The following is a 16,796-nucleotide window of genomic DNA, read 5'->3' as shown; positions in this document are numbered from 1 at the left end:
GGGTCACCGTGGTGGCTCGTTAAATGCAACCACGAGTAGAAGTCTAACTGGCGTAACGATTGCTATCCTTAAAACTACTTCTAAATATACAGCTCTCTGAGTGGTGGCAACGTGACGAGAGGGAGGCTGATGATGAGGGGGTTGGGGGGGGGGGGGACAGGGGGAGGGTAATTAAGCAGAAATAGTTCGGGGACTGCAGTGAAAATTTTACGGGTGTGCGGGAAAAACAGCAGTTGAAATAAACACGAATTAATAACATATAAATTGTTATTACAGAATTATTGTTATGGACTGACATTAAATTGTTGAGTAAACTACATTTAATTGAAGGGAAATAATTTTTAGACGGGTAAATATCAAGAGGAGTTTAATATAAAATGATAATTTTGCAACGTCAGTTAAATTCGATAGGATTTAATTACTAAGTGAAATACTAAAAACACTAAGTTGTTTAATTAGCTCGAGGGCCATTGGATTGAAATCGTTCGGTGATCGCCTCCCGAAATTACGAGAAAACTAACCTTGAGTTAATTGAATCGAATTAATTATTTTTTAAATGTCGAATGAAAATACAAATTAATTCAATTATTCATGAATATCATCGTTGTGAGGCCGAGAATTAACGTAGGCGACGAGCTACGACTGAATTATTAGATGACGTGACGTTAAATCATTGAGTAAATAGAATTTCTGGGGCATAAAATCTTCGCAACGTAACAAAAGGGAAATTGGAGACGAGTGCGAGGATAATTAACTAGAAATAATAATGAGGGCCCTCAAAATTGAATGCAATACACCAAAAGAATCCTTAAATCTTCAATTAAATTGAATTGATATGAAAATTAAAATTTAACAACCAATAAACATGAAAATTTAATTTAATTTCAAGTCACTCTTGCTAATGGGTCAGTTTCCGGTAAATATTTCGAAAACCGCGAGAGATAGCGAAAGTTTCGTCAGAACCTTTTTTGTAGGTCGAATTAAGGGCTATAAAAAAGGTTCTAACAAAATCTTTCTATCTGTCATAGATTCTGACATATTTACTGAAGACTGATCAACAATCGAGAGCTGGTAAATGTGTTTGAACTGCATTATTTAATGAAGTGACGTTAAATAATTGAGGAAAAATCATCGATTCAAGTGCAAATACTTGTGGAACATGTGACAAACGCTATTTATGTGCAAACGTGTTAAGGGAATAAAGCAGTACGATGTCAGACAGCAGTGGTGGCTTGGACGAATTAGTGGTTGTTAGGATGGGACTTAAGAGGTGCGGTGGTGGCATGAGCTCGCCCTCACTGGCCGCTACCGACGATACAGCCGATGCTAGTGTCGGTGGTATAGCCGAGGGTGCCACTGGGTTACCCCGGACCCATTCAATGTCGGCATTGAGGTCCAAACCAACCAGACGAGCGGTTTTCTGGGAGCCACAGTGCTTTGAATCACCCACCAAACGGGATTAGTAAGTTTAATTACAAAAAGACTGAGCTTTCGTTTGATGTCAAGGGAGAGAAGGGGGGTAATTGGCAATTAAGCCCACGCTAATTGGCGGTTGATCGAGTTTATTTGGGGGGAGTGGACAAATACGGGAACTGCCGGGGAAATTTATTGAATGTACGTAATTGAATAAACTCGATTTCCAGGAAATTAATTGTTTTTTGGATGTTGAACAGGTGGTTTTCAGAGAATGCCTTTTAAGTGGAGAAATAATTTGCTGGTCAGACTATAGTCAGGCATTGATTTACCGCAAGAATAAGTCTCTATTGTCATGGAGTATTTTTTTTTTATCTTAGGTGACGAATTGTGGGTGCGACAGTGTATCGTAGTCATCCTCCGCATGCATGCGGGTAGAAGTTTAAAAAAAAACTGCAGTTAGCTGTCATTTAATTAGTCTAAAAAAATAAAAATTCAATAGAGGTAGAATTGCTCATAGTTGCGTTCATTACGCTCTTTCCAACGATTGACGAACCCCCTTAACCAAAACCCGGATTTTCCATCATGATTAATGATTCTGTTATTTTTTCAGCCATGGCGAGGACCTCATTGTTACACCCTTCGCACAAATCCTCGCGTCACTGCGATCAGTCAGAAATAATTTTCTTTCCCTTACGAATGTACCTACGTCCAAGTGAGTGATCAATTTTTAGTACTGTGTGGATGATCGCGTGTGAGAAGGCGACGGGGGTGTTGATGATTTGTCATTAATGATATTTTTTTCTTTGCATGAAGATCCCGGAGGAGCAGCGGAGCTCAAGGTGGAAATACACCGCAGCCCCGGGCAATTACCCCCGGAGGTAAGAGAAAATAATAAATGATCAGGGGTGGATTTTCAGCTTCGGGTGGCAATATCTCTCTTGACGCATATAATCATCGTTTTTGTTTATTCAATTGTGCGAGATAAATGTGAAAATAATAACGGGAAGTGCTAGCGTTATTATCACATTTTAAATTGAATATAAAATACTCATCTTAAAGCAAACAACTCCAAGATTTTCATTTCTCAATTTAAAGATGAATCCTACATGAAGATGGCTGTGGAAACAATGGAGGAGCTCGACTGGTGCTTGGACCAGTTAGAAACGATTCAGACCCACCGCTCAGTCTCAGATATGGCATCACTCAAGGTAACTCATCCCCCATCTAGCCCAACCCAAGTGTGAACTCGAAATAAAGGACGAAAAGAAGAAAAAAAAACTACTCGTGGAGCATCTGAATGACGTTTGACTCCTCAGTTTGATGCCCTTGAGTCGACATGCATTCAGTGCTGAATGTGGGTCACCTGGCCAAGGGTCCATTCGAGTTTTCCCCTCGTGGTGACGCGGTCCAACCCCCCGCGATCCCTCCAAGACTTTTAGGCAACAAAAAGCTGAAACTAAAGGGGGAAAATCGATATTAGTGTCTCACAATGGCATTTTCTTTCACGACAATTCAATCGATCAACAGTTTGGATCACTCACAGAGTTTATAGTGCTTAGAATTTTTTTTTCTCAGCGCCAATCGCTTTTTTATAGTTCACCCGTGTTGCACGTGCAACAACTGTCGAGGATTAAATGATATCATTGTCGGGGGTTTAATGCACAGGGGCTTGACGATTGTCCACCAGAAGCTTGTCTGTTTAATTGTCTTTCCGACGTCCAGCTGAAATTATTTGTTTATTCTGTCGTGGAAATGGGGGCTATTGTCGGGGTGAATTCAAATTTAAAAATCCACAAGTTCAGGGTCAAGGAGGGAATATTGAATTTGAAAAATGTTACTTTACAGTTCAAGAGGATGCTCAATAAAGAACTGTCCCACTTCTCCGAGTCTTCCAAGTCTGGCAATCAAATATCTGAGTACATCTGCAGCACTTTCCTCGGTGAGTCATTCTTATTTTAATTGTTATTTTTTTTTTATTCATACAATTTTAATCGATCTGTGCAGTAGAGATGGATTTATTTATTGAAAAATTCCCACAGACAAGCAACAAGAACTCGATCTACCATCACTGAGAATTGAAGATGCTGTTGCTGCAACAAGTGCTGACACAAGAACATCAAAGAAGAAAGAACGCACACAGCGCGGTCCCGCAGCGATGTCGCACATTAGCGGTGTAAAACGTCCCCTGACGCACACTAATAGTTTCACCGGTGAACGGGTACCAAATTACGGAGTTGAAACACCCCACGAGGAACAACTGGGCAAGGTAAAGCCAATAGCAATTTTCAATTTAGAAAATTCTATTTTGCCCTTATCTACGGTGAAATCAAAGACATGTAATTTCATCAGGAAATGAGAAACTCTGACTTATGAACTTGATATCCGAGTGATGGTTCAATCAGGAGCTGGAGCTTCTCTTTTCCTCTTTAGGAGATTGAGAATTTTCTTTCCAATCACGGCGGGAGCTTGGCTTTTTTCCTTCAATTTTATTTTTTACTCCGAGGAAGAGGAGAAAATAAACTTATGAAATACGCGGTTCATAAATATCCTCTTTGTCTGCATTTTTTTACGATATTTTATTTTTATGGGGGCGCTCAAAGGCTCTGGAAAAATGGAGAATTGGAAAAAATCTCACGCATCGTTCTGTTTTGTAATTAAAATAATTTTTTTCATAAAAAAAATTGAGGAATCTTCAATTAATTAAAAATTTAAGAGCCCATTTCTCCTAACTTTAAAACATTTTTAGTCCTTTCTGGACAATATTTACATTGCTTTTTACATAAATTTCAAATTCACTAAAAGTAAATTGCATTTTGTTTTTAATCTTACAATTAAAAAATTCTCCAACCGTACACTCGTCATCGTTCTCCTCAGGTCCTCTCCGATATCGACAAATGGGGAATAGACATATTCAGAATAGCCGAGCTCAGCAACAACCGACCATTGACCTGCGTGGCCTACACAGCATTTCAGAGCAGAGATTTACTGAAATCACTGGCAATACCACCAAAAACATTTGTTACATTTATGATGACACTCGAGGATAACTATGTCAAGGACAATCCCTTTCACAATAGCCTTCATGCAGCTGACGTCACACAATCGACGCACACGCTGCTCAATACACCGGCGCTAGAGGTAAATTGCTCAGTTAATGTCTTAAATATTGATTTTCATTGTGATTTTACTTGAGTTCATATTTTTTATTCGTGAAAAATGCATTTGTTGCAGTCGGTTTTTACACCCCTTGAAATTAGTGCGGCCCTATTCGCTGCTACGATACATGACGTTGATCATCCGGGCCTCACGAATCAGTTTCTCATTAATTCAAGTGAGTTAAAAAAATTATGTTAAATTATATGCGAACATTCGCATAATTACACTCTTAACAATACAATAATTATAATTGATTATCATTATTACTGATAATACCTATAACATTAATTTCAAGTGTAAATTACATGAGGATTGATTATTCAATTGACAATTTCCTATTGAGTTTCAATTGAATCCCTTCAGGCTCGGAGCTGGCCATCATGTACAACGACGAATCAGTCCTCGAGAATCACCACCTGGCAGTGGCCTTCAAACTGCTGCAGAACGAGGGCTGCGATATATTCGCAAACATGACAAAGAAGCAGCGCCAAACTCTGAGAAAAATGGTGATCGATATGGTACTGTCAACTGACATGTCAAAACACATGTCCCTTCTCGCCGATCTCAAAACCATGGTCGAGACTAAGAAGGTGGCTGGTTCTGGTGTACTTCTTCTGGACAACTACACCGACAGAATTCAGGTGCTTGAGAATCTCGTGCACTGCGCCGATCTCTCCAATCCCACCAAGCCATTGGTCCTGTACAGGAAGTGGGTGAAACTCCTCATGGAGGAGTTCTTCCTTCAGGGGGATCGTGAGAGGGAGCAGAACATGGACATCAGCCCAATGTGCGATAGACACAGCGCAACAATCGAAAAATCACAAGTCGGTTTCATCGACTATATTGTGCATCCTCTTTGGGAGACATGGGCGGACCTGGTGCATCCCGATGCGCAGGAGATTCTAGACACTCTGGAGGAGAACAGGGACTGGTATCAATCCACAATACCACCGTCACCACCGCCCGATGATAGGAGTGGGGATCAGACGTCTGATAGGATTCATTTTCAAGTAAAATTCAGTTATTTTTGCGATTTTTAAGGTTCTGTTTGAGGAAATATTTTCAAAGAGTGAGGACTTTTATGATTTTGGAGTTAGACGACTCTATCGAAATCTGAAAGTTGTGTGACAAATTGATTTTGTTTAATTAAAGAAATCACTCGTGGAAATTATCCTCTCTCTAACCATAAGTTCTTCTTAGAGAAGTCTAAAATGCTCTGTCTTCGTGAAATTTTCAGGTGACTCTCGAGGAAGGCGATGAGTCAGGGGAAAACGTGGAGGACAGTGGTACAGAGGCTGAGGGTGAACCAGGCGATGCCTCCAACGATCCTGGAATGTGACGGAAATGGGCTGGTATTTGCAAAAAACTCCATGAAAAATTTCAGCAATCCTGGTGGCGTGTCCACCAGTAAATGCTTTTATCCCTTTGCACGTCATTGCTTCATTAGGATTAATGACGATGTTTAAAAAATACTTTGATGCTGTCTCAAATGGTCGTTGAAGTGGGTTAAACTGTCGGCTGGACCGATCGACAAAAGTGAGGTTAACTTGGAGAAAAGAAATGTCCTGTCGTGCACTGACATCATTTGCGAATGCCGAAAGCGTTGGGGGAGGGGTAGAGAGAATATGATCGGAGGAAGAATCTCAGACAAGTACCTGGAAGGTTCGGAAATTAATCGAGGAGTGGAAATGTTTTAAGATTCTTAAAGTGTTTGAAATCGTCGGAATTCGATAAGACGACATATCAAGCGAAAAAACAAAGAGAAATGAAATTGTTAGTACCTAATTCAGGTTGTTATCGATCTCAAGAATGGGAGAATTGTTGCCATCGACTCAGAATTTCAATTACTCGTACGATTGATTTTTGACATTGTTTTTTTTTCCTATTTTCACGCTCTCGAAAATGATTTTTAAACTTGACGATAACGCTTGAATCTTTTTTCATTAATTATTGAGTCTGTTGCAACAGAGCTGGCCTCTGTTGAGGTCGACCATTTTTTTTTAGGTTAGGTTTTGGTCACAGCCAGTCGAAATATCAATTAGCCATGATTGAAGTTGTTTTAGACTTTGAAATCACGTACAATGATGATAACATTCAATTTTTTTTAACCAAAGAGTAACATTAACGTAGGACTTGCATTCGTTTTTTTTTCTCTCTCGAGTTTGCTTAGTTTTTATCGAATTGACTGGGGAATAATTACGTACGTTGAAAGTGTTGAGAGTGATAGAAGCTCATGTTTTTCGAGTATATTTACAGTCACTGATACAATCGTTCAGATACACAGGAATTATTTTCCATCCAGTATATGCAAATATCGATAGTATCTGGTATATTTTTTTTTAGACGAGGGGGGATGTCGATTAGTCTTGAAAATTTTTCGGTAGGGCTGGGGAGTCTTAGGACCCCATCGAACTACTTTTGATGGGTTTTATCAAGTTTAGTCTAGTTGAACCTTGCCATTCAGCGGATTCACGTCGCTAGAGCCACGACGAAGCTTCGTGAGCCATGAAATAGAAATAAAATGTGAATGGAAATGGTGCAGAGGAAGGGAAAAACATCGTTTTTGGGGAATGTATGGGGCAAAATCGACTGGGGTCATGATCAATGATTCCGTAGCTGTAACGAAAATTTTCAAAATCCACCGACGTTCCACCCAATAAAATGCAAAATGGATAAGGAAATTGGAGTCGATGTATTTGTATCGATGGAGAAAAAAATCACAAAAATTACGTGAACAAGACTCAAATCGTCTCGATTATGATATAAATAGTGATAAATTTAACTGTACTATAGCTGACAAGTACGAGTGTGAAAATGAGATGATAAAAAAACCCAAGTTTTAACTTCTGTAATTTGTGTCATATGTAGGTAAAACAGTTTGAGTTGGTGAGATAACAAAAATTTGATGAAAAAAAATCGAAATGAGGGTGAAATGAGCGAATGTGGATGTTTGGTGCTGGCCACCAAGTCTAGGGTACATTATTTAAGGTCTATAATTACGGATAGAAGTTAAACAACTAATTTATCAATGATGAAAGACATTAAACAATCCTCCAATGCATGAAGAATTAAATTAAGAGAAACAAAAATGTTTTCCCCTGAGTTTTTGATGAATAATTTAATCCTTTCTGTCGATTGATTGACTACTTTGTTTCTTTTGAATAATTGTACAAAAATGGATGAAAATATGAAGCGTTCCTCTTTGATTACTCGAGGCCTCGTGTGAAAAAAAAATGAAACAAAAAATATACAAAAAAATCCTTTTCCACTGATTTATAAAAAATGGTGATAAATTGGTAAATAAATTTGTAAACTATCGATTTTTGAATTAAGTTCCGGGTGCGCAGGGTATAAAAGTGTGAAAAAGAATAGAGATGAAAAAGCACCCGATGACTTTTTGATATAATTGTCGAGATAAAAGAAAAATTATTGTAAAAAAAATTAAGTGTCAAAAATTGAATCTAGAAAATTAGAGGAGTAATTCGACAACAAAAAAATCACTGTATTTTAAAACAAAATGGAGGGAGCACTTTCGACATTTTCAATTCTGAAAATTCCATTTAATTTTGTTATGCAAAAATTGCTTCGGCGGTAAAAAAAAAATGCTTCATGAGTAAAGAAAACTGACGACGATTATTTACCAAGATGTATAACACTATTAAATCAACCAAGAAAGAAAAAACCTAAAAAAAAGCATAAAAATGAAGAAAAAATGAATTAAAAAAATACAAAACGTGTTTGATTGCTGGACAGTTAAATGACCATGTATTAATATCGTGTAACCTCGTACGAGATGTATGTCTATTAAAAACATATTTATTGTCGAAAAAATAATGTTCTGTCTCACCAATTTAATCGATTCATCCCCTAAATTTTTCAAGATCGGTCAGTAATTCAAAGTCGATCTAATGAAGGACGGAGAATAGAAACAAAACAAAATCACCAGTAGTCGACTTAAAACTAATTTATTTTACAAAAAAAAAAACTCAATCACTTAAAGTTACTTTCTCCTCGCCTTCATGCTGACCCTCTTATTTTTTCCCGGCCTGGTGGCTTTCTTCGCCATCTTCTTGACCTTTCCTCCTTTGGTCGGGAACTTGCTGGGTTTCTTCCAATCAGAAACATCAGCAGCACTCTCCTTGGTATTCATCTTGCTTCCTCTCTTCTTTCCTCCAAATCCAAACTTTGAATTCTTCATCCTCGCCTTCTCGACTGCCCTCCTCCCCTTAGGCCCAGGCCTGTCCCCTTTTCCTCTGTTCCCAGGCTTCTTTTTGTCATCGAGGAAATCCAAATCCTTTCTGACTCCTTTCCTGTACTTCTTCACCTCATCTAACATTTTCCTCTTCTCCGCGTGTTTCTTCAAAGTCGCCTCAATCTGCATCTGCTTCCCGACCTTTCTCTGCTGCCTCAACTGCCTCACCTTCTCGGACCTCTGAGTCGCCTGTTGCTTCCTCGCCAGGTTCTCCCGGATCTTGTGCATGTGCTCGTCAGTCTTCACCATCTCAGCGAAATAGTCTTCGGGGCGAATGGTGGGGATTCCCATTTTTTTAACCCTTGCGAGGCCATCAACGACAGCTGCCTGAGCCTGACGATGAAACATCGTCTCCCGCTTGAAGTCGTTGACGAGTGGGTCCTCGCCTGGTTTGTACTGGGGCAGCTTCTTGTTCCCCTTTGACAGACGCTGTCGACGATCCTCCGTCTCCTGCATCTGGAGTGCTAGCTCCGGGGCCAGGGGAGCTGGGGGATTCACGATGTCTAATCGCTCCAGCCACGGTAGCTTCAGCTTCATTTCTTCGGTTTTCCTCTTCAGCTGGGCCTGAATTAAATATCAATAGCCAATTTAATTAAATTAATAATCCATGATTGGTAATAGTCAATTGTTTCATTTTATCCTAATGATTCCACTTCACTGTCTACACGTCTGGAGTTTTCTTCTGCGCTTGGGAAATTCTTTTCTCTTGTCAGGGATTTTTCAAAGTCATTTCACTAATTATTACGAAATTTTTAACTACCACATATCCTAGTAATCGAGGAGCCTCTGGAATAACTGATTCTTAGGCTGAATTGATTATGGGGGTTCATAAATTTTTCAAAATAGACAACAAACAATCAAAGTACTCACAACATTGTTCTTTCTGCTCTTCTTCTCCTCTTCGATAATCGTGTTCAGCCCCGGCTTCAACAGGCCCTTGGCAAAGGCCTCCTGCAACTGTAACCCCACAAAAACACGTGAGCAACATTGAGGTTATGTCGATCAAAATATCCTGGTGATCCATCCCGTCAATTCTTCGAGAACAATTCACCAACTCACCTCTTCGTCTGATGATCCATAATCAGAATCCGACTCTGGAATGATCTTCTTCTTCCCCTTAACCTTCTCTTTCCTCACTTTCATTATTAACAAGTGTTTACACTTTAACGAACTTCACTGATCTTACCCCAGCCCCACAGACACGTCGGAACATGAGTGAGTTCTCAGCAGCCGGAACGCCCCCCGGCATTCATGCGGAAGACTTGTGCCTCATTGGTCAATATATTCCCGGCGGGAAATCCAAAGACAGCGCACGGAAACAATCTCGTATATTTATATTTTACAAAAACCATATAAAAATGTCCTCTGTAGGCCTCTGTTGCAAAATTAGACATTATTTTTTCATTAATTTTGCGCTTTATTTACTCTTCAGTTGCCCAACGAATCGCTTCCACACAAAAATATTTCGTTATGTTTTCTTATGATATGTTGACACTTTGAGAATAATTGTTAGTATCAACTTCTTGGACATCATCACTGATCCCCATATTGTCATCATTAATGCCCCATTGCGAAGCTATTTGCCTGAGTGGTTGCAATACTTCCGTATCATCACGAATTTTCTGCAGCACTTGATGGCAAAGCTTTTCAATCTGATCCAATCTCTCATAATAATCTTTATAGAATAAATTACGACATCTTGAGCGAGAATTACCATCTTTACAACTGGATACTGAAGCTCCATTACTCGAAAAATTCCCTTTAAATATAAAATGTCAGTTGCACCGTTAGAAAAACAATATAAAATATTAGTTTGACTTCCTTTGACATGATCAAGAGCTTCTATTACCATTATTCCATGTCTCACTTTTTGTCGATTCAACAATATAAGCTTGCGAAACTGCTCGAGCAACTGCAGTTACCGCCTCCAGTGCACTCAGCTTCATTTTTTCATGGATGTCCTCATATTCCTGAAGTTCTTGCCTCCACAGACGCTGCTCCTCAGTCAGAGAGCGGCGTAAATCCGTTATTCTCTCCTTCAGAGAGGCCACACGTTTCGCCAGCGATTCCTCTCTCTGAGGATTGGCTGAATGGCTTATTTCAGTCTTGGGGCAGTCCAAGTATTCAGTTTCTCCATGACTTGATGATTTTTCAGGCTCGTGAGTGCCCTCCAAGTCGCCACAAGTATCATCGAAAAATTCCTCGGTATCGTCATCCGAGGCTTCCGAGGAGGATAAAATGGAGTCAACAGAATGGAATATATCCCAGGACAAGGAATCTGCAGTCGGTGATTCTTGCATCGTGGCTTCCATGGCTGATAACGGTATGCCTGCTCCTCTGAATGGGGGTTAACAGCTGCTGATCTAATTAATCTTTCAAAATTTTTATAAAACAATTGCCAGTCTAGTCCAGTTTGGATCTGAACCTAGTATTCAATGTATTTCATGAGAATAGCTGTGATTAATGCATTGAAAATTCAGATAAATAATGATCCACTCAAATTGTTATTTAAAAATGGTCTGAATCACTGTATTCGTTCAAAACATCCTCCTAAAATCTATTTTATTTACATTCCATTCCATTTTTCATGATAAGTAGAAAATTATATATGTACACGTCTCTGGTGAACAACCGGTGGCCTTCACGAAATTTGCAGATCAATTTTCACTGACAAGTTTTACCCAGTAGTGTCATCCATCCCAAAGATCATTAGAGATACATTAGGAGATGAGAGGTAAAGCGATATCATAGTGCATAGTCTAATATGATTTCACTGATGACTTCAGGAGAATCGAATCCGATAAAATAATGTCTCTTCGTCGGAATCTTTCCTTGTCCAGTGCCCAGGTGAATGAACTTGTCATTCAGGAGCATCATGAAGAATGCAAAACTACAGCAGTTTTCTTTCAGTAAAGCCACAGAAAATCGTCGAACCTATTAAAATCACGACTCTGGCGCATCCATTTTGTCCTGATCCTTGTCCCCCGCGTAGTACTCATTGGCAGGCTCAGTGATTTTGTCAGTGTCCTGTGGATTATGCCTCGAGTCAGGATCAGGCTCAGGTTGTCGATCGTCATCAGGTGGTAGAGCATCACAGGGTACGTCTTGCATCTGGACAGATGGTGAATGCTGCACCATCTTGAGATTGTCGTAGACATGCCTAGTGATAGCCTCGAGATACTGCTTGCTGTTGGCATTGTCCTGCCTGGTGACGACCTCGGGATGGAGAGTAAAATCAGGTGCGAAGTATTCGAGGTATTCGGTGTAGGGAAGTTCATTACTGATCTGCTCGTCGAGGAGGAGAGACGTCTCGTAGGTCCAGCATCGGGCGACGTTTCTCAGGGTGTAGCCACCACCTCCCACTGTCAGCAGGGGAACGTTGAGGTCACGAACGAATTTTACACATTCCCCGTGGCCCTTCGTGCTCAAGCTGAAGCAGCCAAGACGATCATTTGCTAGGGAGTCTGCTCCACATTGGAGGACTATCGCTGTCGGCTGGAAGAACTCCATCACGTGGGAAATTACTGGCTTGAAGACCTGGAAGTTGGAAGAAGGAATAATTAGTGAGGGCTCCTCCAGTATTCCCTTAATCACTAATCAGCCCAAAGACCTCAGACTCTAATCTCACCTGCACATAGCTGGTATCATCAATGCCCTCTTTAAGAGGCACATTGACCGAGTAATACCTCCCACTTTCGGCCCCGATCTCGTACATATCCCCAGTTCCTGGAAAGAAGTAGTTCCCATACTTGTGGAAGGACACAGTCATGACCCTGTCCGTCAGGTAGAAGGCCTCCTGCACTCCATCTCCATGATGAACGTCAATGTCAATGTACAAGACCCTCGCGTGGTACTTGAGCAACTCCAGGATAGCAATGACAATATCGTTGATGTAGCAGAAGCCAGATGCCTCGAATTTTTTAGCATGATGCAGTCCCCCACTCCAGTTGATGGCGATGTCACAGCAGTTGTTGTTGAGTTTCGTTGCGCCCTCCAGCGAGGCCCCAGTGTACATCGAGCAGAAGTCAAAGAGTCCCTCGAATACTGGACAATCGTCACCGACGTTGAAATGACTCAGGTACTTCGTATAACCCTGAAGATTCTGGGGTGTTACGCGCTGGAGGAAGTCGACGTACTCGTCGGAGTGAAATCGACACATGTCATGGGTGCTCGCCCGGTAGGGACGGTAGATCTGCATTTTCTTGTGGAGGCCGTAGTTCAGGACCAGCGAGTGGATCACTGAAAGCCTGTGGGGCTTCATCGGGTGACCCGGGCCGTAGTGGAAGTTACCCACATCGGGATTGTAAAAATATGATACCTTCTTGTTATACGACATCTTCGGTGAGAGGTTAAATTCGCGGCTTTCACTTCATAATCGGTTACTGGCGATTTTGGCGACGAGGGGACGAGAATGCTCGTCTGTTTTCGAGGTTGATTAAACTTCTGAGGGCCGAGGTCAATGTTGGAATGGGTTATTGTTTCAACTTTATTTAACTCAAACACTAGGATGCTGACGGTGATCGGGTGATGACGCTGTTGTCATTTTTTTCCAGTTTTTTTTTTTGTAAGGATGGTCACCGGCGACATCTTCCGGACGGCTACTGAGGGTGTGGAAGAGTCAATCGCAAATAAAAGTCTAGGCTATGTATATTATTAAGGACTACTTCGAGCTATTGTGGTGATAATCAAATGATTACCAGAGTTAATTAGGCTCATTACTAGCGGCCTTCATTACTGTCTCTTTTTTTTAACAGAGAGGAGAAGTACCTTAGGGCGCGTGTGGCGCCCTGTTTCTCCTGGGGTAAGGTACTACGATGCCGGTGGGGTTCCCCCAAACCCCCAGAACTGAGCCTCTACTTTTAGTCAATCCTTTTTGGTGGAGGGAGTCGAGCCCGCGAGCTACTTTACCGACGGAACCTCTAACAGGGCTGCAGAGCGACTGACTTTGGCTGGGTGCGCTCCCTGAAAATTCGTCTGCTCATTAAAAAACTTTATAGGCGTTCCTAATCAACATTGAGGAATGCACCCCACACTGTACGGAGGAGAATTGAATTCTCCGTGCTCAAGCTAAGTTTCATCCCTTAATCTCGAAAAACATTCGAGTAATTAATTGTCCAAACAAGAGAATGAACTCCATCACTCGTTGACGTTCTTCAGGAGCTATTTTCGAAGTCATTTGCTCGTGAGGAGAATTTTTTTACCAAGCGAGGTGTAGTGTAGGTGGAGTCGAGGAGAGAAAAAGAGAAGTTTAGTTTCCATGTGTCGGTGGGTTTGAGGGGGACGTGGGGACGTGCTTGGTGCTTAGTCGATGACTACATGTCAAAAACGTCGAGTCCGGTAGTTCTCCCCGCGATATAATCGTTTTTATTGTCCATTTGTAACTTCTCGTGGACATATTTTTATTAACAATTTGTTAGTGAAAGGACGACAACATGTTGGCATTAGTCAACAGAATTCTTGACTGGTTCAAGTCACTTTTTTGGAAGGAGGAGATGGAGTTGACACTCGTTGGCCTACAGTACAGTGGAAAAACTACGTTCGTTAATGTCATTGCGGTATGGTTGTTGTTGTTATTTATTAATCCTTGTGTACCCTGGGCTGTTAGGGATTCTTCCGAGGGGTTGAAGCCAGTCAGGCATCGGTAAAGATGACCAGGGAGAGCTGTGAGGGGCGGCATATTGTCTCAGGGGGTTAGATCACATAGTCCGTGTAAGGTAACTCTGAGAGTTGTCAAAAGGGTGAACATTTGGCGATTTTACAAAAAAGGATGTCAGGGGAGGCACATTTTTTTCCCCTCAATTTTTTGGGTTTTACGATTTTTTTACGGCTTATCAGGGCCCTTTTTTTTTATCAAAACTCCCGTAGGCATCATCTTTTCACTTCTTGTCATTTTGACACGCCATTCAACCCCTCATTAGTCCCAATAACCTTTTGTCGATGTCCTGGGGATCTCTATCCTTCTCAATCATTATTAACGATTGTTCTGATGATTTATCTTTCAGTCTGGACAGTTCAGCGAGGACATGATTCCCACGGTGGGCTTCAATATGCGTAAAATAACGAAAGGAAACGTAACTATCAAAGTTTGGGACATCGGTGGTCAGCCGAGATTCAGATCCATGTGGGAGAGATACTGCAGGGGTGTCAATGCCATTGTCTACATGGTCGATGCTGCTGATTCCGAAAAAATCGAAGCTAGTCGCAACGAGCTGCACAACTTGCTGGACAAACCACAATTGTCCGGCATACCCGTACTGGTGCTGGGGAATAAGAGGGATTTGCCACATGCTCTTGATGAGAATGGACTCATAGATAGAATGTAAGTCACTCTATATTTCGTTCCACCTTAGTTGGAGAGCAGATTTCTTTTTCATTTATTCAGGCCTACTCAAACCTGAAGCCTGAAGTATATACATATATTTTATACGTCGACATAAATGAATATTTATCACGTATGTTTGGGAGATTATTGTAGTGCCACAACCCCCTAATTTGTCTCCCCCTTTTTGTTATTGAATTCGAGGTTATTTATCACTCAACAATTTTTCAAATACAGGAATCTGTCAGCAATCCAGGATCGTGAAATCTGCTGTTACAGTATTTCATGCAAAGAGAAGGACAACATTGACATAACCCTGCAGTGGCTTATAGCTCACTCAAAAGGTGGTGTTCGCTAATCCCCATTGGAACATAACCTAAATAATCATTATATATATATTTAAAATCGATGAAAAAATGAAGTACCATGGGCGTGATGAAGTGGCTCGGGAACAATGGGGGCACACCTTCGGGAATGTTTATGATTCATTCTGTTTCATAGTGCATCAAATAGCGTAGAGAATGAAAATAAACGTGAGGTATCAAATTTTTTAACATTTTTTTTTCTCGCTTAGTCGTGGCTGATGGAGGCTAATTAATGAAAATCATTTTTTAAAGTGGTCAGAATTGCTTAGAGGATGAAAGCTCATTAAAAAGCGGCACAATTGCCGGTGGCACGTAGTTGATAAGTGAACGAATCATTTTTTGTATTTTTCCGTTGTTTATGTGCATAAATGAAATTAGGAGATTGGGTCATTTTTTCTTGTAATCATTTGAATCAATGTGGGATCATCTGGGAAACTAATCGGCCTAGAAAATCTCAAGAGAATTCATTCCCGAAATTTCGCAGACAAATAATTTTGAGACCTCGTTCTCCGTTCATCAGTATCTGGGGAAATGGGGAGCTGCAAAATTATAGCGTAAATAATTCGTGAAATTTTAAGGATAATGAAAAAAAATGAAATACTTTTGATGCTTTTCCAAGGTCATTCACCGTATGATTATCTCGATGGTCAGGACAAAATGTCGACAAAACTGTTCCTCTAACTCAGCACTTCTGGAAGACTTGATCTGAAACTCGATTATCTCACTTAGTTTGTGGAATTTCTCTCCAGAAATTAATTCTAATATTTTTGGAGAGAATTAGGAAATAATTTAGATTGATCAACTGATACTGGAGTGAAAAGTCTTATAATTTTAATATCCAGGGTTTTTCCATTGAGAAAAGCTAGCTTCTCCTAATTTCTGTTTGAAATGTCCCCAATAATAAATTAATTTCTTCTCGTGCTTCTCTATTTTTTCATTAATTTTATTTTTTTTAATTCATGAGTTCACTGAATTTTAGAGGAAACCTTCAATTTAAGAGCTTAGGTAATACCAAATAGTTATGCATAATGATATAACTATGGACAGAATTACTGGCGCAAAAGGTGTCGATGAATAATTTTTTCTTTGGCATACACCAAGTCTGTAACAAAAATCTCTAAATCTAGGTGATGAAATTATAAAAATAAACTGAATAATTAATTAAAAGAAATACTGAAGAATTAATTAATCATATATTACACTATCAAGACTAAATCTTTGTATAATTTAGAATTACTTGCGAGAAAATAATATGAAAAACCAAGGAACTTATTCGTAAATTACCAGT

The 16,796-nt window shown here is 40.3% G+C and overlaps 5 protein-coding genes across 20 annotated transcripts in view; 2 read left to right on the top strand and 3 right to left on the bottom strand.

Moving 5' to 3' along the window:
• The window catches only part of LOC135168479 (3',5'-cyclic-AMP phosphodiesterase), a 78,811-nt gene extending 70,405 nt beyond the window's left edge, over nt 1–8,406 (top strand). For 13 of the 16 annotated variants that reach the window (XM_064132702.1, XM_064132700.1, XM_064132706.1 and 10 more), the window contains 9 exons: nt 2,027–2,128; nt 2,230–2,294; nt 2,512–2,624; nt 3,262–3,355; nt 3,456–3,682; nt 4,291–4,554; nt 4,648–4,747; nt 4,936–5,582; nt 5,810–8,406. In XM_064132702.1, the coding sequence (XP_063988772.1) occupies nt 2,027–2,128; nt 2,230–2,294; nt 2,512–2,624; nt 3,262–3,355; nt 3,456–3,682; nt 4,291–4,554; nt 4,648–4,747; nt 4,936–5,582; nt 5,810–5,911 (1,714 nt within the window). In that variant the 3' untranslated portion in view covers nt 5,912–8,406. Of the gene's footprint in view, nt 1–175; nt 1,463–2,026; nt 2,129–2,229; nt 2,295–2,511; nt 2,625–3,261; nt 3,356–3,455; nt 3,683–4,290; nt 4,555–4,647; nt 4,748–4,935; nt 5,583–5,809 lie in introns of those variants that run through there. The other 3 variants (XM_064132711.1, XM_064132710.1, XM_064132709.1) reach the window with 3 other exon arrangements.
• A 115-nt stretch (nt 8,407–8,521) lies between these two features.
• Nucleotides 8,522–10,025, bottom strand: LOC135168487 (probable rRNA-processing protein EBP2 homolog). The gene is made up of 3 exons (XM_064132739.1): nt 9,884–10,025; nt 9,695–9,781; nt 8,522–9,388 (listed from the first exon to the last, which is right to left on the bottom strand). The coding sequence occupies exons 1-3, from the start codon at nt 9,965–9,967 to the stop codon at nt 8,573–8,575; spliced, it is 987 nt and encodes a 328-aa protein (XP_063988809.1). The 5' UTR covers nt 9,968–10,025; the 3' UTR covers nt 8,522–8,572.
• Nucleotides 10,026–10,298: 273 nt separating this feature from the next.
• On the bottom strand, nt 10,299–11,175 carry LOC135168489 (uncharacterized). The gene is made up of 2 exons (XM_064132741.1): nt 10,674–11,175; nt 10,299–10,583 (listed from the first exon to the last, which is right to left on the bottom strand). The coding sequence occupies exons 1-2, from the start codon at nt 11,134–11,136 to the stop codon at nt 10,303–10,305; spliced, it is 744 nt and encodes a 247-aa protein (XP_063988811.1). The 5' UTR covers nt 11,137–11,175; the 3' UTR covers nt 10,299–10,302.
• A 194-nt stretch (nt 11,176–11,369) lies between these two features.
• LOC135168485 (histone deacetylase 3) lies at nt 11,370–13,380 on the bottom strand. The gene is made up of 2 exons (XM_064132735.1): nt 12,453–13,380; nt 11,370–12,361 (listed from the first exon to the last, which is right to left on the bottom strand). The coding sequence occupies exons 1-2, from the start codon at nt 13,158–13,160 to the stop codon at nt 11,768–11,770; spliced, it is 1,302 nt and encodes a 433-aa protein (XP_063988805.1). The 5' UTR covers nt 13,161–13,380; the 3' UTR covers nt 11,370–11,767.
• A 452-nt stretch (nt 13,381–13,832) lies between these two features.
• Nucleotides 13,833–15,689, top strand: LOC135168490 (ADP-ribosylation factor-like protein 8B-A). The gene is made up of 3 exons (XM_064132742.1): nt 13,833–14,379; nt 14,827–15,143; nt 15,381–15,689. The coding sequence occupies exons 1-3, from the start codon at nt 14,257–14,259 to the stop codon at nt 15,499–15,501; spliced, it is 561 nt and encodes a 186-aa protein (XP_063988812.1). The 5' UTR covers nt 13,833–14,256; the 3' UTR covers nt 15,502–15,689.
• Nucleotides 15,690–16,796: the final 1,107 nt, after the last annotated feature.

This window comes from Diachasmimorpha longicaudata, chromosome 13 (genome assembly GCF_034640455.1).
Source record: "Diachasmimorpha longicaudata isolate KC_UGA_2023 chromosome 13, iyDiaLong2, whole genome shotgun sequence".
Classification (NCBI taxonomy): domain Eukaryota; kingdom Metazoa; phylum Arthropoda; class Insecta; order Hymenoptera; family Braconidae; genus Diachasmimorpha; species Diachasmimorpha longicaudata.
Note: the sequence above shows the minus strand (reverse complement) of the source record. Positions and strands in the feature narration are given on the sequence as shown.

Excerpts from the sequence above, each read along its gene's own strand:
- LOC135168485 (XM_064132735.1), bottom strand. The coding sequence starts at position 13,160 with ATGTCGTATAACAAGAAGGTATCATATTTTTACAATCCCGATGTGGGT. Across the intron at positions 12,362-12,452 it reads ATGATACCAGCTATGTGCAG|GTCTTCAAGCCAGTAATTTC; the intron begins GTGAGATTAGAG and ends TCCAACTTCCAG.
- LOC135168487 (XM_064132739.1), bottom strand. The coding sequence starts at position 9,967 with ATGAAAGTGAGGAAAGAGAAGGTTAAGGGGAAGAAGAAGATCATTCCA. Across the intron at positions 9,782-9,883 it reads ATGGATCATCAGACGAAGAG|TTGCAGGAGGCCTTTGCCAA; the intron begins GTGAGTTGGTGA and ends GTGGGGTTACAG. Across the intron at positions 9,389-9,694 it reads AGAGCAGAAAGAACAATGTT|GCCCAGCTGAAGAGGAAAAC; the intron begins GTGAGTACTTTG and ends TATTTAATTCAG.
- LOC135168490 (XM_064132742.1), top strand. The coding sequence starts at position 14,257 with ATGTTGGCATTAGTCAACAGAATTCTTGACTGGTTCAAGTCACTTTTT. Across the intron at positions 14,380-14,826 it reads CGTTCGTTAATGTCATTGCG|TCTGGACAGTTCAGCGAGGA; the intron begins GTATGGTTGTTG and ends TTTATCTTTCAG. Across the intron at positions 15,144-15,380 it reads AATGGACTCATAGATAGAAT|GAATCTGTCAGCAATCCAGG; the intron begins GTAAGTCACTCT and ends TTTCAAATACAG.
- LOC135168489 (XM_064132741.1), bottom strand. The coding sequence starts at position 11,136 with ATGGAAGCCACGATGCAAGAATCACCGACTGCAGATTCCTTGTCCTGG. Across the intron at positions 10,584-10,673 it reads AAGTGAGACATGGAATAATG|GGAATTTTTCGAGTAATGGA; the intron begins GTAATAGAAGCT and ends TTATATTTAAAG.